Source organism: Dromaius novaehollandiae, chromosome 12, assembly GCF_036370855.1.
Source record: "Dromaius novaehollandiae isolate bDroNov1 chromosome 12, bDroNov1.hap1, whole genome shotgun sequence".
NCBI classification, from domain to species: Eukaryota; Metazoa; Chordata; class Aves; order Casuariiformes; family Dromaiidae; genus Dromaius; species Dromaius novaehollandiae.
Genome location: NC_088109.1, coordinates 26881340 through 26904002, shown reverse-complemented (window position 1 = coordinate 26904002; position 22663 = coordinate 26881340). Strand labels below are relative to the sequence as shown.

Below are 22663 nucleotides of genomic sequence, written 5' to 3'. Positions count from 1 at the left end.
AAATTACAAAGGCACTGTTTCTTACTATTTTTATTAAAAAATTTACTGCACCTGTTTGGCATATTGGAGACTAAGCTTATTTTCTTCAAGTTTTCAAGTGGAGATATTTTTAATTCTGAAAAGGTTAGTTTTGGAATGCTGCCCCCTTACTGGCTGGAATGAACGAATGAGTGAGTGAATTATGCATCATGCACAAACTCCTCTCACAGGGAATTAAGCTATATCTCTCACATAACAATATGGTCCTGGAACTACCTTGCATATCTTGACTTTCTCTGGGTTTGTATTATTTTGAATCATCCAAGATAAGATTGAGTCCAGCATTTAGATACCAGTTTACCTGTAAAATAAGATTTTGAAAATACATCTTACAGAATGTTCCATTTTATTAAATGCCAATGTAATAGCAGGCTTTGACTCCAGTTTAGCAAAACTTAAAGCAAGTGATCGATCTATTACTTAGTTAAAGTGTACTCAGTCATAGGCATAGTAAAGCTGGAGCAGGTATTTCTGCAATCTTCATGTTTAATTTCCAGTTTTGCACTGAACTGACCCATCACTACAGTTGTGCAAGCTGAACTACTGCGAGAATTTTACTTTCTTTTTGTAATTTTTGGTTGAATTATTTCCTTTCAAATCTGTGTGTTTCTATCTTTATGTAGCGGTTCAAAGTGAAAGAAAACCTTTTGATGTGCAACGTGAAAAACCAACAAACTGTGCAGCTTCCACTGAAAAAATCTATATCAGAAAAGACCTACGAAGTCCTCTAATAGCAACTCCAACATTTGTCGCAGATAAAGATGGGGCACGGTGAGTACCTCAGCATAAAACTGGTCTTGTTGAAGGGTACTTCTGCATGTTGGTTTGCAGGTACACGTATACTCCTTATCCCTGTGCTCTGAACCATTGGCCAGACAACAGCTACAATTCACAAGTCGTTTATTTTCATTATCAAGACCAACCTAGTATGTTCTGCCGTGCATCAGAATTTTTATGTCTGAGTACAGCTAGGTGGCTCCCAGTTCAGAGCTGACTCATGTCCAGCCAGGTCAAAGCATAGGCAGGGCAAATATATGATATGCAAGCAAAAAGCATGTGGACTTACCTTGTGATGCATTCAGGTTAGCACTTTTCTGAAATGAAATCCGCAAATAGCAGGCTCGGCCTTCCTCCTCCTAAAGAGAGTAGCAGAAGGGACTGTAGTGACTGCTGGTTCAGATCCCGAAAGACTGGTCTCAACAACAACTGCAAAGGTAGAGCTGCTTCCTTTTATGGAAGATATTCCTAGATGTTTCCCATGCTCTCTCTTGTCTCCATAGGCAGTGGTGTGGAAATGCATGAGTACTAAAGAGTATTACAATAGAGGCAGGGTTTCTCTTTTTCCAGATAGAATTAAATAGAACTCTAGACTAAATACCACATTTTGAAAACTGTAGGCCACAGTTATAACCACCATAAATAACCACATAAAGATACTGGATCTCAATATTCAGTGTGTATATATATATATTTTTTATACATACACACACGCATGCACACACTTTGAACAAATGACACTGCAGTTTTGAAGGTTGGGCTGGAGATTTCTAGAATTGGTTTTCAGTCTTTTCATTTATGAGTCAAATTGTTTAAAAAATACTGCTGTCTGACACATTTGCTTCATTGATAATTACTTGTGCTACTGCTTCCTTGCAGGCATATAAAAGATACTACGTTCATTAAGCATGACTGTATTATTTATGTAGGATTCAGGTTTGCATCATGCATGATAATTCGCTGCCTGTGGTAGCTGACAATCTGTGTCAGTCCCCTAAACTGTAAATTCCCTGAACTTGTTCATTACTCATTTGTCTTGGGTTGTGCAGACCTGGAGTGTTATAAAAGCAACAAATAATAGTTATATTTACTGACTGCAAAGACTTGCCACTATCTCCCTCAAAAAGTAGCAGAAGTAAAGGCAACAGAGAGTTTAAGCAGACTTGGTTACACAGCTGTTTATGCCTGTTTTATAATGTAAGACTTATTTTTCTTATGGTATTTCTTTTATTCAGTGTTGTCCATGTCTGTCTAATTTGGAATGCACAGTTATGACTTCCTCCAAAGTCTAATGTATAACTCTAGAGCTCTAAAGTGACTCATGAGGACATGAGAAGACAAAACTTTTCTTAAGACAGAAGAAACCAGAGTCAAAAGCAAATGATAGGAGTATCTATTGGGGATGTTGTTGCTGCTTTTGTACAAGAAAGGAAAACATATTGGATGACAGAATTTCCTGTCTTCCTGTCTTGGTGTTTCAGAAACTGTTTCAGAAAGACTAAGTCCAGAAGGATAAATTCTGAGCTTCATTGAATTGTAAATTTAAAAATTGATAATACCTTTTATTCAGACATAGGTTATTACATGTTCTTTTGATAATTGTAAAATATTATTAACCGTTATGCTTTTGAACAGGTCAGCAGGTCTTCTTGATCCAGGAATGCTTGTGAATATTCAGCAGCCTTTGATCAGGGATGATGGTACAGTCCTCCTAGCTGCTGACTCCAAGGTAGTATTTCTTTAAGTTAAGTTCTGAACCTATACTTTTTGCCAAATTACTTTAGCTATGTACATAGACACAAATCATTCTTGGTCTTGAGAAGACAAGGTTGGGGTAAGTCTGAAGATCTGTAAGAATGTCAGTAATAATCTGATCAACAGGGATATTTCTTTTCAAAGGTGTATTGATGCATAAGTTTAGCCATAGCTAGTTCTCTGCACAAAATGTCATTACGGCGAGGATTGATGGTTTCAGTAGAGTTTAGAGATCATCCTCAGACAGATGTGAGCCACTGGTGGTCTTGTAGATATCCAAGAGGAAGGGAAAAGTATGTAAGGGAAAAAGAATACAAAGATTAAAAACAGGAAAAACGTATTTAACCTATAATTTTGATCCACTAATCCAGTTCTTCCTTTTTAGGCTGAGACAAGCCAGGGTGCTTTAGGAACACTAGCAAATGTTGTAACATCTCTTGCTAATCTCAGTGAGTCACTAAATAATGGAGATACTTCTGAAATTCAACAAGAAGAGCAATCTGCAAGTGAGATTACACGGTATGCATTTACATTTGCAGGTTATGTAGCAGACTGTACTTTCTGTTACGTTCGCTTATGCTCATTCAGTGAAGCAATTTGGTGTTGTGCCACCAGCACTGTAGAGATTGCCCCTTACTTTGACACACATCAGTTCTTTAGAAATCCAGGTTTGGTTGTTCTTCTCAGCCTTCACTCCTCTTGTGAAGAGCTGTGTTTCATGTTACATCTGGTTATAAATGTAGTGTTCTAAAGCTGGACCAGATTGGCTTTTTTAAAGAACAAAACAAATTGGCAGTATAGTGAAACAGGAAAAATACTTGGTTTCAAAACTATCCAGTCCTTCTCAAGTAGCCAGCTTTATTAAATACCGTATCACTGACAATTGGTATGAAATAGGAGCATAAAGTTCTTCTCTAAGCTCTGTTTATCATAAGAAGGGAGTTTACGCTGCCTTATTTCTGCAATGGCCCAGCTACAGTTTGGGTATAGAGAAGTCCAGGGACCAGTTTCTCTTAGGTAACTGTCAGGAGTTGTCCAAGGCTCTGTCTATACTGTGAAATCAGGAGTGTCTGATCACACACCAGCTTGAGAGGAAGGCAATTTGGGCAGGTTGTCTCAAAGGGTATCACACTATCCTCTGTTATTCCCATGAACTAGATGTTGAGGACAGGGACTGCATGCTCTGCAGAGTGCACCTGCTCTGTAATCCTCACCTAATCTGTTATGAATTTCCAAGATGAGGAGGAGGGGACAGTGGATGGTAAGTGCAAGAGACCCCTTTACTAGCATAAATGAGAACAATCAAAGCAAGACGATAGTGAAAATTTTCCCCCTTACAGAGGAGTTCTTTTACCAGCCATGTATAGAACAGTAGAAAGGGGCCAGATGGTACTGAAAAATCTAGTCCTGCATAAACAGTTCCTGTACATTAACTTCTGAGTGGAATTGCTTTATAGGGTTTCATTTGACCACTACTATGAAACTTCGGAGGTTGTAAGGAAGCATTCTTTCATTGTTTATTATTCTTTTCTGCAGAGCATTTGATACTTTGGCTAAAGCACTTAATACCACAGATGGCTCAGCAGCTCAGAACTTGGCAGATGGGATGGACCCTACAGGAGGAGGGAATATTCATGTAATTAGCAGAGATCAGTCAACACCAATTATTGAAGTGGAAGGACCCCTACTTACAGATACACATGTCACATTTAAGGTATGTGCTTCTTGAAATATCTTGCTAAGCAAAGTAATTTTCAAGACATAGCCCCAAAATGAGTTTACTATGTTTTCTTTATTGTTATATTTAATTTTGAGAACATCATCTAGTATAACATCTACTGTTACAAAGTGTCTAAACAGTTTTCACTCTTGCATGCTGTATCTGGAAAGTGTAGATAGTATTTCACAGGACCATTTCATAGACAGAATGATGCTTTAAAAATTATTTTACTTTCCATTGCTTTCATTGTTGATAATTGATTTCCATATCAAATAGTATGATATGCATGCTTAATTCATTTATAAATGCATACAGTGTAAAACTTTAATCTAAAAGGCTCCTTCATATAAGGAGAGGTTCCAGTGCCTTTTTAGATGCTTACAGTTAGGCCACTGTAGAAGGTCTTACATTTCAAAGATGCTGCTGCTTCAAGTGAATACGAAGAAATACATGTTGATGAAAAGTGTGGGAGAAACAAAGAGAGCGTTCATATCGCTGTTATCAGATTTCATTGTTTCAAGATACATAAAAATCCTTACTGAGATAAGTAATACTTAATGTAGTCAAACCTTTATCATAACCTACATATTTCCATTAATTCCGTTTTGTGAGCGTAGATATTTATTGTATGATTTTCCTATTTTAGATATTTAGAGTTCAGATTTTATTTTACTTCTTTTTAAATGTTGCAAGAGAAGTCTTATAGTACTCTGACACTAAAAGCACTCTACAAAGCAATGAAATTACAGATTTAATTGTTATTAAATGAATATTTAAAACATTTTAAAAGGAAACATGAGCACCCACATTATTTCTAATTTCTCGTCTCTTACCCCCATTTTGCATTCCTTGCCAGTAGTTATGAAGTATTTACTTGAATTATACTTTGACAGTTTCTTATCAGACAGTTGGCTATGACTTATTATAAGAGTAGTTGGAAAGTTTTTGTTCGTTATTTGGTTGATAATAAACAGGGGTTTTTTTATGCCTGTATAGTACGTACTGTACTGTACTTTTCTTTTTTGCAGCTGACAATGCCCAGTCCAATGCCGGAGTACCTTAATGTTCACTATATCTGTGAGTCAGCGTCACGACTACTTTTCCTCTCTATGCACTGGGCAAGGTCCATACCTGCATTTCAAGCACTTGGGTAAACAGACATTTTTCTGTTGAACAGTTTGTTTTCTACTGAATTTAAGTACTGATCTGAACACTTTTCAACTGTTTTGAATTTTTAATTAATTAAATTGTTTAATTTTTAATTCTTTAAAATGTGTGAAGGCTAGGCAATATTCTTTTTAAAGAACAAAATCGGAGATGGCAGAGAAGGGGATAATTACAATATCTAGTGTTACTGTGTTTACAGGAGTAAAAGCTGAATCAATAGCATTTAATTTGTAGAAATAAATCTTGAAAAAGAACTGGTGAGCACCACTTAATAGATAGACTGATTATAGGAAACCATTTCAGGTTATCACTTCTTTTTGTTGTTTGTAATTCTTGTAATATGCTAATATATGACCTTTAGTAAAGTTGTTTGGAATACATTAATCCTTATTATTAATTTTTAAAATTAGCCTACTTAATGTAGGGTAATACCAACATGAACACTAGCTACAGTTGTTTGATTTTGTGTTGCTTATAGGCAGGACTGTAATACAAGCCTTGTGCGCGCCTGCTGGAACGAGCTGTTCACCTTAGGCCTGGCACAGTGTGCACAGGTGATGAGTTTGTCTACCATCCTAGCAGCTATTGTCAACCACCTCCAGAACAGCATACAGGAAGGTATGTGTTTGGTGTATGGCACTTATAGATGATCTGTCCTGTCAATGGTACAGGGCGAGAAACTGGAATTTAAATAACATTTCTCACAAGGTATTTTCTGATGGGTGACAGTATTGTTCCTCATGATCCAGGGGCAGGAGAATCCTTCACTTGCATGATTACCTCTCCCACGGGGGTCTCTGGACTTTGCACTGACCTCACAGACATCTCAGTGGGACAGAAGTGTCCACAGAAGAAATGGGGATAAGGTTGGAGAAGGCAGAAATTTTCCTCCTCTGTCATCTACACCTGACTAGCAATGTACCAAAAGACTAGTGCATCCTAAAGCCACGGTTCACTCATAGAGCTCTCCTCCTATCCAAATGTAAATTTTCCTTTTCCTGTTAGAATAGTGATGCCTATTTTTCCAAACCACACCTGTTTGTTTGTTTGGTTTTTTCCTCCCAAAACCTTCCTTCTCCGCTTCAAAGTGTAAAACTATAGCATTTGCTGAGTACCACAACAGGAATATTCTTGCGAGTTTAATGGCTTTGGATACTGCTGTATAATACAGTAATGATAACTGTATTTTGACATTTCATCCAAAGCATTAAACAATGTATTTTCCTGACATCCTTAAGAAGATTTAACTTTTTTTTTTTTAATTCAGTGTTGGCCGATTGATAATTATATCAAGAATGGATGATAATCTGTTACAGTTGGGGGTTTTGGTTTCTGTTTTTACTTCGATGCTCCAAATCAAGATGATTGATTAGGGTGAAAATAACATTCCACTTTTAATAGGAGAAAAAACAATTCTAGCAGCTTTGAAGTCCGCAAGCACAGCATATTTTCACTTGCGGAAGTAGAACAAACAAAATTTATACGTAACTGGAAAAGTTACAAGTTTGTGCAGGTAGCCAGAGTTCTCCTCCTAGGAAAAAAGGACTAAGATAAAAACATACTAAAATCTGCGTAAACTTGAGTGACTGTAGAAATGTGAAAATAAAGTATTATTCCAAGAGGAATATAGGAAATAGTCAATAGATGCAGCTAATGATTGATAACCCTCTTTTGACACATCCTTGTAAAATTGTAGTTTATCTTGGGAAACACTGCTGTGCAAGCACAAAGAGCCTTTCAGTACAACACAAATAATGCGACAGTGCTTTTTGTACTTATGTGAATGCAGCAGATAGGAATCAGGCAATCCAAAATAGCCCAGGATTCTGCAGGAATGATAGAGAAGTCGGACCACAGGTCTGATAGATGTCACAGAACAGTTATTTCCTTTCCCCTTTCTTAAATTAGGGAAGCTTAGGGAAGCTCCGAAATGCAGTTGCAAGTATGAAATACCCCTCTCTCTCTCAAGGTTTTATTCAAAGCTGTTCTGTGATGGTCTCATGTGATGTTGTGTACTAGCACTTTAAAATTCAAAACAAAGTGATGAAATTTGAGCACTTTATCCAGGAAACATATTAATGATCAGGCTATTTGGAAAGTCTGGAATTCAAGTTAACTTTTCCTGTGTATTTCTGCACTATCGTTTTCCATTTAATATCAAAATAAAAATCTTGTATCAATTCTCTGCTCAGAACAGTGCATCACTGGAATAACATTGGTGTTGCAGATTATGTTGTACTGGCAAAATTATGCAGAAGAGTTAACATTCTGTTTGCTAGCCTTGTGTCTGACTCAGCTTTATAAACCTTCACTCCCACAATCATTCCGCTGTCCTCATAGTATAGTTAAGTGGTTTTAAGACATCAAATGACATAAAATACTTTAAAATGTCGCTTGGCCTGTTTTATAAAAGATAGGATGTTGGTTAATGTATCAGATGTACTTGAGCTCACTTAAAAAGTAAGCAATGTCTCTTTTTTAGATAAGCTTTCTGGAGACAGAATAAAGCAAGTCATGGAACACATCTGGAAACTTCAGGAGTTCTGTAACAGCATGGCCAAGCTTGATATTGATGGATATGAATATGCATACCTTAAAGCTATAGTCCTCTTTAGCCCTGGTAAGGAATTTAGTAACTGTATCTTTTTAAATAATGAGCTACATATGTTAATTTTCTAGCATTTTTTTAAGAGACTATTACCCTGATATCAGACTATTCTGTTAATCTGTTGATAAAATACCTGATTGTTCCATAATGATTTATCATGAACAGTATGCGTTTTTTAAAAATAACTTTGGAGCAACATGTCCAGGCTGTGTATAGCTCGATTGTATCAGTTATTTTCTGTACACCTACTTTAGAAGACTAGATTCTCAGTCCTCTCCTTCCCTAGTTAGGCTTGCCTACTTAAGCAGCTGAGAAGCGATCAGTAATCAGTTACCAGGCATGTTTATTAGCACTGTTAGTGAATTAAATGGCAAGAAGGATTAGAGAAAATACAAAATACATCAAAGTGGCAAAAGGAAATTGGCTTCAATGTCAGTATTTTTAAAAGACTCGTAAGAGGAATAGAAGATGAAATACAAGCAGAAAATATACCGTATTTTATATAGAGCTTCCACAAAATCTCAAAAAGTAAATGTAAATAGGCTGTCTCCCATTTGTTAAAAAATGACAGCACATTAACCAAAACATAGTCAGCAGTGTTTGAGATATGAGGATTTACTCAAAAATGGGAGAAAAGAAATGGGAGGTAACAGTCTTTTGGGGCAAGGGAGGAGAAATGTTCCTGGAACACGGAAAGTTTACCTTAAAACTGCTGACAGATTGAATGAAAGGGAAGCTCTCATTCAGGAAGGTAAATTATTTACTTTAAGTCAAGTATGTTACCACTTTAACAAATTATCAAGAAAAGGAATATTTTGTAATCTGTTTCTTTTTGCATATATATTATTTTTCTTTATAATAAAACTTAATTTAATTAGAAGATTTTGGTGTCCTGAAACTGCTTTTGGAAATTTCTTGCAGATTGTATCACTAGATTTAGGTTTAACATGGGTTTTATTCTACTCTGCGGAGAGAGAAACTCCAAACTTGGGCTAGCTCCCTGCCCTTTCAAGGGAAGAGCTTCTTGAACAAAACAATGAAGATACTTCAGCATAGTCAGATACGTGGTATTTTCTGGTTTTTTTTCCTTGATTGTGTGACTATTTTTGAGGAGCTGAGTCAGTTAGAGTTAAAACATGGAACAGACCTGAGAAGGTCAGGAAGTTGACTTGTCAAGGGAAAGAAACCTGGAGACTGCTCAATCTGTATAGGTAGTCAAAATCACAGAGCGAAAAATTTGAATAAGCAGGTTTAGAAACATAAATTGGGAGTGTCATTGCCTGGTGTATACCTACAGGATTGATCTTTTCCCGCTTTCCTATGGATGCAGCCAGCCATCGAGAAAAAAGTGTGTATGTTAATTCTGAAGCCAGGAAGTAAATGTTCAATTTAATGGTTTGCTTTATGCAGCTAATGTGTTAAATATCATAACATAAGATAAACATTTAAATGAAAATAAATGTGAGAATCTTGTAACTACATATATTTCATGTATAGGGAAACAATCGATATACAGAAATGTTTTGTTTCTTTAGATCATCCTGGTCTGACCAGTTCAACCCAAATAGAAAAATTCCAGGAGAAGGCGCAGATGGAATTGCAGGACTATGTACAAAAAACCTATCCAGAAGATACTTATAGGTATTTATTGTCTATAGTACCCAAAATAATGTTATGGGCCATAACTGGCAAAAGTACAAAAGAACATCTTGACACGAAAATGTCCTTTTTGACGTCTGTTCTTTTTTGTCAGTTGAGGTAAAAGAACTAGAACCTTGTTCATAAAAGCAAGCAGGTTCATTTAAATAGAGCAAGAAACAAGAAGTTTAGCTTCTTCCATTTAAATTGTGTACTGTGTTCTTTTTTTTCCTTTGAGTTTCATTTCCATGTTTAGAAAAGCAGACGGACATAGTTTAATAGAAGTCTTAAGAATAACTGCCTCACACGTTTGTTTTAATTAAAATGATGCCTCCTTTTTCAAGTTAGAGTTGTCAAAAAGGTTCTGAGATAATAAAAGGCGACTTTAGTCCTTTTAATGTTTGTCAAGTTACATATGTAGAAAGGTATTAAAACTGCCAGTTTATAAACTATTGAAAACTAAGGATTACATGTGGGGAACAGTAACCAAGTCTCTTAAGTTTCTGTTTATAAGAAATTCTCACTTCCTGCCCCCCCCTTTTTTATTTCTAAGGATTTCCCTTTGGAGGTGTCTTAATTATTTCTGGCAAATAATAAACAAGAACAGATGAGAGCTGACCAAAAAAATTATCTCTTTTTTTCCTAATCTCCTCCATCAAAACTCATTATTTTATTTTTAAACTTCACCAATACAATGATTCTCAGTGCCGTGAGGGAAATTCTAACCACTTTATAGTAATCTACCCTTGCATTTATTTCTTTTCCTGTGAAAGTTACCCCCTTGTGGAAGAAGCATGCAATCCCTTACACTGAAACAACGGTTGAGGGTAGCGTAGCTTTTTTTAAGGGGGGGGGGGGGGGGAAGTCAACACTGGGTCAAGAGATGGGGCATCAGGATTCCCAGTTATGTAGCTACAGCCACTCGGGTAGATATGGTGCATCAATACTGTGATCACTTATCCAGTCTTTATACTGGAGTGGACATGGGAATCTCTGCTTCAGAAGTATCCTCAGATACCACATTCTTCTTCCATACGCAATTTAATTATTCTGGCTTTCTGCAAGACAGCAAGAAAATTTCTACCATAAAAAAAAATACAGGATTTGTTCGATATACTTACTGTTCTTAATAATGATTCAAGGAAGAAAATCAGAGTCACAGCCCAAACACTTCTATATTTTAATCAATATTGTTTATTCCCTTATGTTCCCCCATAGATGAATTAAGACTACAATTCTGATTATTTCTGAGCAACTGAATGCTGATGCAATTTGAGATTGAAGCAGAAGTGTTACAGCTTTCACAAAAATGGTGGCATGGCTTGAATCTTTTTGCAGTTTTCCCCTAATGTTTACCAAAGGTTGTATGTTAGCAGAAAGGGCTTACATACTTTCTCCATAGATGCTCAAGCATTCTTCAGAGGTCTGTGTTCAGCATTGCCTAAAGTTTGCTATTACTTGCCTCCAGTTGAGGAAATTCATTCATTTTGGCATTTGTGGTGTATATTTGCCATATAAACACAACAGATATATTTCCAAAATTGTTCTATATTTAAAATGCATTAAAAGCCAAGAAGTGCAATATGATCACTTCTTTATATTGCATGTCTGTTAACATCCTAATACATGAAAACCCACAGTATTTGGAAATGTATAAGAATAACAGCAGGTCCCTCCAAACTCCTTTTCTCATTAGCAGCAGATTCCCTTATTTCCTTTTATACGTACTCAGTCCCCTCTTGCTATCTGGTTTGTCATTAGGTTGCTAGGCAACTGAGAATTATACTTTTTATGATTGAAGTTCTAATTAAGAATTTTACTCTTAAAATTGTGTAAATGTACTTGTTGGTATGAATATTATTAGTCTCAACATGGTCCTGAACTATGAAGTTCTTCCAGAGCTGGGAATTTCAGAAGCAGGCCAGGAGAATTGTATGTTTGTACATACACATTGTTATGTTAATATGTCCTTTTCACTGGAGAGCCACTAAGAAAGATGGAGGCTTTTCATTTCACTTGCCGGATAGAAAATTAAGCATTCTTTTCGTAGTAGCTAAATTAACTTTAATTGCCTCTTTAGTCCCCTTCATGAGTTATGATAATAATAAATGCAGATCCAATTCTTTAGCCACACAGTATTTTAAACTTGTATTATATGTATTTATAATCCACTGAACTTCTTTTTGCAGGCTAGCCCGGATTCTAGTTCGCCTGCCAGCACTTAGGCTGATGAGCTCTAGCATTACTGAGGAACTATTTTTTACTGGTCTCATTGGAAATGTTCCAATTGACAGCATAATCCCCTACATTCTCAAAATGGAAACAGCAGAATATAATGGTCAAATAACTGGCACATCTGCATAGTGGGAACAATACAATTTGATGGATCAAAGTAATTTTCATAAAAACATACAATTAAGAGAGAGAAGTTAAAAGAATAACAGTTCGGTATGTACAGATATTTCCAACTTGTTACTTAGTTTCCTATCAGATTTCTTCTCATCTGTCTGCTGACTTTGACAAAATTTAAGCAGCTTTTAAATGACCTGCTATTAGGACCTTTTCTGCCACAAGGAATGTTTTTGATGCCTTTCATTCAAAAGGCTATAGATTACTGAAAATACTTTTAACACGCTTTGTATTTAGAAATTATCGGTGGTTAAAAATAGAGTTTTATAATATCAGAGATTAGTAATGAAATTACTTTAAAAGTAAAAAGAACAATATGTATATATTTAAAAATGTCCTTGGAATTAATATCTAATAATTGCCAGGGTATAATATTAGCACTTTGTAAGCACTTCTTGTCAAAGCGATAATGTCATCAACATCCTGCTTATGAGTAGGGAAAATGAAAAAATTGTGTATGTCCTTAGTAAAAATGCTAGTGATTTCTGTGAAAATGTAGAATGCTACAGGAGACAATCATTTATTCTGCAAAAAGTCACTTGTTCTTATGTTATGCATTAAATAATGTGGATTCTTAAATCAGATTTCCACATTATATGGCACTATGCTCTATTAAATTAGTGCAGCTGTGATTAAAAGCATGATATAAACATAGTGACTGTAACATGCTACAGAAATTACCCAAACTAGAAGACAGAATTTGAATTTCTTGCCACAGTTACGATGAAATACTCAGATTCCTTTAAGTTTCTACTCAGCCTGACACTGATGTTTACACAGTCCTGACAAATATTCTAATAGGATGCCTTTCAATTGTGGGGAAAATCGGTCATTAGCTGGAAGAACACTCATTTTCAAGTAGAGCTGTGTGATGCTCTTTGAGTACGCTTTGTGTGTTTCCAGATTTGCTGCTTCTCTCTGTACTCATCATCCAGCCAAAGTTACAATTTAAAACCAGAAATGTTTAGAACCTCTAGCTGTCAGCAAGAGTATGTTATAAAGCTTTCCCTCCCCTTCCTTCCCTGGGGACTGAGCACCCCTCCTTTTGCAAAGCTCTCAACCTTCCCATGACTCAGTTTGAAACTGAGGTATAGTCGTGATTTATATTCCGTCACGTACGATTGCAGATAGTGGCTGATATAGCATGGAGCTATAAAATGAACTTCTTTTTAAATCGTATTGAGTAGTGAGCCATCAACACGTTTTCTTTACTGACCATTACCTGCTAGCATTGCTTTCATTTTAGTATAATTTATTAATATTCAAATTAGTGTTTTAAACAATCTTTTTTTAAGTCACAACAATTATACCTTCATCAGATTCTGGCTTATTAGATACATTAATTATTTTAATGATATCTATGGCAGAGGCATTTTTTACTTGTATATTTTTACGTGACAAAGATCTAATGATAAATTCAGCACTTTTGATTTACTTCTGATATTAACATTGATTTAGAAGCACCAATGATGTTTGTATCTGTGTTTTTTAAAGGTCTGAATTGTAGCCAAAAGACCTTAAGCAACTTCTGAGGAGGCTCCTAATGTAGTAATGTCGTTCTCATTAGGAGGCTTACATTTGTAACGCTCATTGTGACATGGAAGGCTATGTAATTTTAGCTTCTGGATGCATTAAAATTTTTTATAATCACCATAGTTATAGCATTCAGAAATTTCTGTTCTCAAGAGGGTGTTACACAGAGTCGAATATAAATGCAGAGATCTGTAATGTTGCACTTTCTTTTCTCTGAGCTTTTGCTATAGCGAGTGAAATTGTCATATTTTTAATGTGAAAAAAAGGCCCGCACACTGAATGTTAAGTCAACTGGAATGCAGAATGTTGTACTAGCTGTTGTATTGCAGTGTCACTACTTGTGTGATTGTGTCAGCACCTCGTATGCAAAGTCCCTGTTTTAAGGGTAAATAACTTAATTGTGGCTTTAACAACAATGAAGTACCTACCTTGGAAAGAGTTGTGGCTGTTTTTGTTAAAAACAAAAATGACATCATGGGTTACATCATTGTTGTTCTAAAAATAGTATACATCAAACCATTGTGGTATTTTTAATTGCAAAAAGTGAGAAGATTATGTTAATTTTCTTTTACGATTTTGTAAAAAATTATTTAAGCAGCTAAGTAAGCGTTGTTAATGAGAAGTGAAGTATTCCTTAACACAAAATATACTAGTCATTGGAATCATTTTTTTCCAAATTTTATTATACCTGATGGCTATTACCTGATAGCTTTTCATGACAAACATCATTTGAGCTTAAATTTTTCAAGTAAAAGGGTCCCAGTTCCTGTGCAAAAAAATTTTCCTGAATTTTTCTTACTTGTGCTGTGAAAATAATTAAGAGAAACAAAGCCCACTGTATTTTGGGGAGGACTGAGGGATTGCATGAAATAAATCTTAACATGTATGCATTGTATTTGTAAATCAGAACGGTAAATTTCATGCAGCTCTGTCAACAAATAAACTGTGCTCCCTACAAATACAAGGCCACATGATAATAACCTTGATAGACATCTGCTAGTCCTTTACTCTGCAAATTGTTCCCTGGAATTCAACATTATTTTACCTAGGGTAAAATGTTACTTTTTGTAAATGAGGTATTGCAAGGCAAACCATATCTAGGATTTATTTTTTTAAATATCATGAATGCATTTAATAGATATGTGTTACCACCTGACATCTATAAAGCCTCTCTCTGTGTAGCATCTTCAGCAAGAATTTCTGGGTTACATTAGTCAGAGACAAGCTAATTTAGTCCTCATGCCAATAGCAAAACAGTACTATTTTGATTCAAAGAGTAACAGTTTGGATTGTAGAAATTTTGACAGCAGATGGTAGATGCCACAGCTTAAGAAACATTCAGAATCGAAAATGTTTTGAGTATTTGAATGTAAGCTACAAATAATAAGATGTGCAGATGTGAATAATAACCTAACACTTCTTTCTCACGTGCTGCTTGAGGGCTGCCATAAAACTGAGTCAAAGATTTGGCATGCTATTGAGAGACACTGAAATCACTTAAAACACTGCCATATTAACATTATAAACCGTATTCTCCAATGCAGTAGGGCTCCTTTGCACTAAATTTCAAGTGCAATCTAGCAGTGAAGCTATTTTAACTGTTTTAAAGAAATCTTTCTTCCTCTCCTCCACCTACCATTAATAAGAGATGGACATCCCAGAGACACAAAACTGATGTAGGGGTTCTTTCTGCCCTCAGTTTAAGTGTTGGTATGATAGCAATGGAAAAGGCATAGCTAAGGAAAATGGGCTTCAGCAAGTTGTTCTTGGCCTATGATGATCTTTGGCATTATTTTCAGCCACTTCTGGTGACTGGGCTTTCAGGCCATCCTAACATAATGAAGGTAGAATCGCCTACACAGTATGGCGGAGGCTCAAGTGAGTTTTAAACTATCTTTGCACACCATTTATCTAGTTTGCAATTTGGCTGCACCATAAATTCTGAATCCATGTGATCTGTCTGTGTTACTAAATAGAAGTGGTTATCATTACTGCAAAAAATACTACATGACTAATGTAGCTCATGTCATTTATGAAGTTCCCCCCACCCTCCGTGACTGGAAAATGGTAATAGACTAATCTCACTAATGTTTCTTTTTATGAGTTTCACTTTATTGCTTTTTTTGCAAGTGCAAAGTTCTGCTTCTGAGCATGGAACAGGATTATTTTTGTTTGTTCCAAAATGATTGAAACAGGTTTTTTTGGTTTTAAGTATGGAAAAAGCTTGTTTTCATAAAGGCCTGTCTTCAAGGCCAGACTTGTGTTTACAGAACTAGGAGCCAAAGAACCATAGTCTGAGGGTGATTCTAAGAAAAGTGACATCTCACTGAAGCTCTACTTAGTGCCTAAAACTTACACTCTCCAGCATTTTCTGTGTCCTGCTTCTGCTGCTCTTAGAATATTCTAACTTGGTAGAAAAATGACAAACCATCTGATAAGATCTACCTGAACTTGAGTACACATGTACATTGGTAATAATTCAAACCAGTGTTAGAATTCTCTACTGGCTGAAGCTGTGGCATGTAGGGGTTGATAATGAGCCAATAGAAGTGCATGATCCATTTGTTTTCCAACTCTTTTGAGAAGGAATTGGATTAGGATCTTGCAGATACGTAGGAATAATGATTGATAACTGTATAGGGGCATTTGGGCTTAGCTTTGTACTGATGCTTTTTATTGCATTTGTGTTGGGGCAAAAAGGCAAACACTTCCTTTAATTTACTCGCATGGGACTTGTAAGACACAGAACTAAGACTACGTGCAAAAGTCATGTTTTTTCTGCTCATTTACATCATTTGTAAGTAAGATCTAATGCTTTTGGTGATGGTGAAATTATTCTCGTGTGAAACTGGTAGGAAAGGAAAGAGAATCAACTCCAAAAGTTTTAAGAAAGCCTGAGAAGAGAACATACAAGCCCATATTTTAGCTGCCTCAAAATGTTAGCTCATTAAGGAGGTTTAGATTTCAGAGCACTCTGAGGCAGAAAACTATTGTTGGTCATGGTTTATTCCTTAGTATCACTTAGTAAAAGTCCATTTTCGCTATCATTTCTGAAACACGTGGGCCACAGAGCAGCCATAAGGTCTCCAGCGAACAGCACTGACTCAGGGAGATTCCTGTCCTGAGAACAGTCGGCCTCTGCGTTGTCTTTATAGCACCCTTTGACAAAGGGCATATTGAGAGGTGCCATAGGGAGAAAAAAAGTTGTAGCTGAGGCTTCCAGGCCAAACCAGTCTCCTGGGGGCTTATTCTAAAATGTATTTCTTCTTTGGCAGTGACTGTAAAACAGTTAAATGTTTTCATTGTTGTGTATAGTACACAGAATTTCTACAGGATTCCCGAATGACGTGCAAGACACTAAATATGTCAGTATATGCTCCTGCCCACTAAAAAGGAAGAGGGTAGTTAGGATCGTACCCTGATCACCTGTCATTTAATTAGTAAGGGATCATTTTAAAAAGCACCCCATAACGTGAGTGGCAATGGTATCAGGGTACAGTTTAGCCAAGAAAGAGGAACTTGGCAGGGTGAGGACACCACCAAACAAGCAGTGATCAGAGGAGCCTTCTGCGAAAACAGCAGCAGTGAGGGGCCCTATCTGAATGGGGTGATGAGAGCAGTAGAAGTGGCAAGTCAATCAAGCATACACTTCTAGCAAACATTTTAACAAGCTGGACTCTATGAGCTCTGGTAGTTTCATTGTCCGGTTCCACAGCGTGTAGTTACTGTGGCTCCAGCTGCTGCTGACTGTAGTTTCCTTGGGATGCCCATACGTTATGGAAGGAACCAGCTATTGGTGGTATGAATGCTGCTTGATGATGAAAGACCAGGTGCATCAGTGAATAGCTGCAGGATCATATCCCCCAGAAAAAAAAAAAACAGATTTTTTTTTATGTTCTTTGTTCTTTTATTTGAAATCCTTCCCCTCTCTTTCCCTTACTAAATAGAGAGCAGAAGCAGGGTAGGTTTCTGTCCCGTCCTGTCCACCCCAAGAAAAAAGCAGAAATGCTAGGAGGAGAGCAACAGGCAGGCTCCCATCTGTCCCAGTAGTTTGCAACACTTGCCATAAACAGCAGAACAGCTGCTGTGATGGTTTGCTCTGATAAACAGGGACCTGCTGTTCTGGCAGCACACAACATCTGCTGTCCCAATACCTCCAGAAGTATCCAGGTAGACTCAACAAAAGGAGGTCACATTCGCTCTACAGAGGAGATGAAGGGGCAGGGAAAGGACAAATTGTCAGCCTCTACTGGATCCTGATGGACAAAAAAGGATAAAAAACAGCTTTATGTGAAAGTTCCCAAGAGGGCATGACAAAAGGGAGCAAAATTAAAACAATTATTTTTTGCTCCTTTTAATTCTGAAGTTACTGGGTCATTTTAACAGTAAACTCCCTTGGTTTAAGTTCAGGCTTAGTGTTTGACTAAAGATGCCATAATTCCTGTTGTTAAATTATGATACAATCCTACTGCAGCTGCGGTTAATGATACCAACATTAAATCCAAAATCTGTGCAAAAAAAATATTATACTGAAGTCGCAAGTCACATTCCTCTTAAAGTTTAAATTCTCTAAGTCTAAACATATTAGACTTGGAAAACACCGAACCTCAGAGTTATCTTATTACAGAGCTTTTTGTTGTGAAGTCATGCTAAGTTTATCATAGATAATACGGTTAAAATGTTCCATAGCTCCCATAGTGTTTTATCATGCAAGTTACAGAAATGCTTTGAAAATATCTTATTATTAAAATCATGCCTTTCTTCCTCTCCTGTTTTTAAAGGCTTTGACAGATTTTTATACATCTTTATTTTGTGCCTCCCACCACTGTGCATTTCTGCGTGTTCAATACTAGAACTCACTTGAGCAGCTAATGCATATGTACATAGTTGTATGTATGTGTGTATGAATGTATATGTGTTTATATCTGTCTAAATATATTATGTACAGTGTATAGAAAGTGTGTAGTGTATGTATATATGTACAGATATGTAGCCATGTATTCATACCGTTCTACATGTTAAAGCTTTTCATTGCTAATCGAGAGCTTCCTAGTTTTCATTTCTTGGCCCAAATTAAGCCCTTGCTTAACAGGTGCATCCCCATGAACATCAGAGCTTTGCACCTTTTTCTAAACCCAACTTGAATTTGGTATTTTGTGTTCAGCACTGACAAATATATTCTAGGATATTTGAGGCTTTTAGGTTATTCCCTTTACCTTTTCTCATTTGATCTGTAGAAGTCAACTGGTGAAGAGCAAACGGAACCTATAATGCCAATGTTAAATAAATACATTTAATACAGTCCACATTCATAAATAGAATGTTACTTGCACATTCTCAATATACACTCATTCTCTTCCAGTCGTCTTAGGTAAGTTTTTTGTAAAGTTTTATTTCACAGTGAAATTTGGTAAGTGGATTGTTTTAAGTCTTCAGCAGTGGCTAATTAGAAGAACAAATTGCCCTGTATTGTTCAACTGTAGCACACAGGACAGAATGCAATGGATGCCATTTTAAAAATCACTAGTCATATTACCACAACAATAACATGAAACCAGACTGTTAATTAAACTAAGACTATATCCTCTGTTTAATGAAACAATTATATTCCTGCTAGAGTGGTAGTTAAATAAGAAGGAGATCATCTTCATAAATAGTTTAATTTATGAGCATCAAGACTTTCTTAGATTTTTCACAGTCCATTTCAATTGTATATTTATTTATCTGATTCAAGTTACATTTATTCTTTAGTTCAAACATCTGAATTTTCTCCCATCTTAAAAGGTTTTTTTCTTTTTTCCAAATTCAGTTTTTTATTTTGATGAAACATCTGAGCCGCTGATACCTATTTCTAATATTATTAAGGCTTCATCCTCTTCCCATTCTTTTTCCAGGTCTAGTTTTTATTTCCTAAATCATGTTATTCCTTTCTCATCAACTTGAAAATTTGCCAGTAGGATTCATTTCCCAAAGTTATCCTCTGTTCTGTAGCTTAAAGTAAACAAAGCTGATTAGTTTGTTCAGTTGTCAGGATAACATCCATTTTCACATTTTCTCCTTTCCTGAAACTGCAGTCTGTGCATGAAGCTTCCTGTATTCACAGTGGGAGCTAGGCACATGGAGCATTCATAAAATTAGACTTGCAGTAAGACAAATTTATACATAGGGAGTATTCAACATGTGAATTATCAAAATACAAGCAGCTTCTCTTCCTTTTCCCTTCTGACCACATGGAGTTACATAGGAAGCCTTCAGTAAAAGTAGTAATATTAACCTCAGAAAAAAAGTATTTTATGGGAGTAGTTCTGCATGTCTTTGTTTCTGTCACGTTAAGAAGGTGATACGGTGTTTTCTGAGCATTTATTTCCACCTGTTGGACTCAATGTGGCAAAGACTTGTGTATGTTTAACTAAGCAGATGAGCAGACATCAATTAAAATAATGTCAGCTTCTTGCATGCTTAAAGGAAGAGCAGAAGTGTCTTACAGAGTTAAGCCGTTTAGTTGTAAAGTCTTTGCTATGAAGAATGCTAAGAACATTCTCTGTTTCTTGCAATATTGTTTAGTAAGCATTTGTAAGCTTTCATTTTAAATACAGAACCTGTAAAACACCCATCTTTGACATCTCAAGCCTTATTTCTGAGATCTTCAGCAGGAAACTCCCTGATTAAATGAAGGGTAGGAATTCCTGGGACAGATGGTCCTTCATTGGTGTCATGACAATCAATACTGTTTGAATAATATTTGTTAAAAGCAGAGTGGAAACCCGAATGTCTTACAATGTTACTGTACTGCAGTAGCATTTTTTGATTGAGAAATGGACTGGGGTAAAGATCAGCATAGAATCTATTTAAAAATTCAACTGTGAACTTAGAAAATGAACATATTTTGAGATTGTGAACTTGTTTATATACACATTTAAATTATTTATATTTGAGTGCATTTTGTGCTTCACAGTACAAGTGGGAATAAAGAGCATGTTGTAATATTCTACAGCGAATGTGGAATGTGAAATCAGCTCTCTCTATTTGATCACAGAAAGATAAAGTCTAAGAACCACGCTTATTGTCAGGTATCTAAGACCTGTGAATAATTGGTTTCTTGTACTTTTTTTAATGATCTTAGATAAATGATAAAGCAGGTACAGGTCCATTTTAAAATGTTTCTGATGATTGTGTGTTAAAAGTAGGACTGAATAAAATTCAAATAAAATGGCTGTTCTTTAGGAAGAAAACATATTACTTGCATAACTTTAATTCCATGTATGATAAAATATATATGCAATATGTGGGAATATTTTTTATAATTCCTCTGTACTCCAAAATACATTGTAAGCCAGTGTTTAAACAGTTCTGTAACTGAAAAACTGCACATTGTGTGAGTGTTGTATGTATTTAGCATACCAGAAAGTTTTGAGCTCCTGCAAAAATATCCCATTTTTTATAAAAGGAATTATCAACCTTAATTCCTTGGGGTATTTTCTGGAAGTCTCTGTTCATCATCATTTAGAAAACTATTGTTTATGTAACTGTATTTTAATTTCAGGTTTAAAACCTCACAGAAGTTATTAATTTCTCACAGCTTCTTTTGTGAAATCAGCATTGTATGTGTGATAGCATTTAAAAATAATAGCATGTTCTTTTTTATCTGAATTTTATATCTAATCAGTGTCTTCAGTCATGAAGAGGAATTTGCATTGTTGTGTTTGTATATAGAGTATTGCAGTGCATGATTTAGCTTATGCATTTTATTAAATGCTGTTTAAATGTGGCATTATATTGTTGTGGCTTAATACTACTACCTAAATGAGGTTTATACTATTAAAGTGAATTACAAATATACATGCATTCTTGATTTTTATTTTTAAGTTCATTTCATTTCTTCTTGAACATTTGGTGTCAAAGCCAAACACATAATTTACTATCTTTCAGGGAGAAACAGTATTTTCCCTTCACTATATTATTAGTGATTTAACTAGCTCTAATAGAAGAAGATAAATCCTCTGAATCCTACTAATGCCAGGGAGCTACTTGTATAAACAGCTGGAGAAGGATTTTTTCCTAAAAGTTTTCACTTGTCTTTTTTAGCCTTCTGTTTTTCCCCTTAAATTTATTTGAGGAGATAGATAGCTCTTAATAAATAATACTTGATGTTTACTTACGTCAGGCAGCCCCTTTCTACCCCCCAGTCTGAAACTAAAGTGTTGCATTGGGTCTTTATTCCCTTTCCATACATGTAACAGAGAGAATGAACATGGACTCTGTATTCAAAACAGTAACTGCAACTTCCATTTTATATATAATGTGGTCGAGCTGAAATGCACTTGTTTATATAGAGAAGGTGGTTAACTTTATCTTTTGTTGCTATTAGAAATTCTACAGTTTAGAAAAGCTTCACTTAAGCAGAAATGAGAGATACAGTGAAGTGACTGCTTTCTCCCAGGAGAATCATGGTTATTCTTTCATGGAAAAGAAGGTAATTTAATTTAGGTGCTGACTCTAAGTTTATTTCTTGACACCCAAGTGCGAAAAGGTTGATCCTCTGCTAAATGAGATTGTGTCCACATAACAGAGCCTTCAGTCTGACTGTTAACAACCAATAAAGTCTCCGGGAAAGAAACAAGAACTGGGAGCTGTGAAGGGTATAACTAATCAAGATGAATGTGCATTGGCCACCGTTGTGAGGGAAACACTTCAGAGCACTTACTTGTCTGCCCGCTGCCGTGAATGCATGCAAGAAGTCAGGCTTTTCCTTCTTGAGCAGAAGATGGATTCTTATGTTTGTCAGAGCGGTATGGTTCATTACAAACAAAAACAGACATTTGTTCGTGTCATGCCAAATAATGCATTAAATTAAGGTGCTTTTTATAGTTCTACAGCAACTTAAATCAGTAGTGAAAAAGTAAAAAAACTGCCAATAGAGTAAAAAAAAATTAACTTTCATGAAAATATGAGGTTACTATAAAAGAAGACAACAAAAGTGAAATGGAAAAAAAAATGCATGCGATCATGTTTTTTTT

At 35.9% G+C, this 22663-nt stretch overlaps 1 protein-coding gene across 9 annotated transcripts in view; it reads left to right on the top strand.

Moving 5' to 3' along the window:
• NR2C2 (nuclear receptor subfamily 2 group C member 2) overlaps nt 1-21485 on the top strand; it is a 44263-nt gene extending 22778 nt beyond the window's left edge. For all 9 annotated transcript variants that reach the window (XM_026099676.2, XM_026099671.2, XM_026099675.2 and 6 more), the window contains 9 exons: nt 663-810; nt 2452-2545; nt 2957-3090; nt 4108-4285; nt 5320-5441; nt 5937-6076; nt 7941-8078; nt 9602-9707; nt 11894-21485. In XM_026099676.2, coding sequence (XP_025955461.2) covers nt 663-810; nt 2452-2545; nt 2957-3090; nt 4108-4285; nt 5320-5441; nt 5937-6076; nt 7941-8078; nt 9602-9707; nt 11894-12068 — 1235 coding nt within the window. In that variant the 3' untranslated portion in view covers nt 12069-21485. The remainder of the gene's footprint in view (nt 1-662; nt 811-2451; nt 2546-2956; nt 3091-4107; nt 4286-5319; nt 5442-5936; nt 6077-7940; nt 8079-9601; nt 9708-11893) is intronic.
• The last annotated feature ends 1178 nt before the right edge of the window (nt 21486-22663 follow it).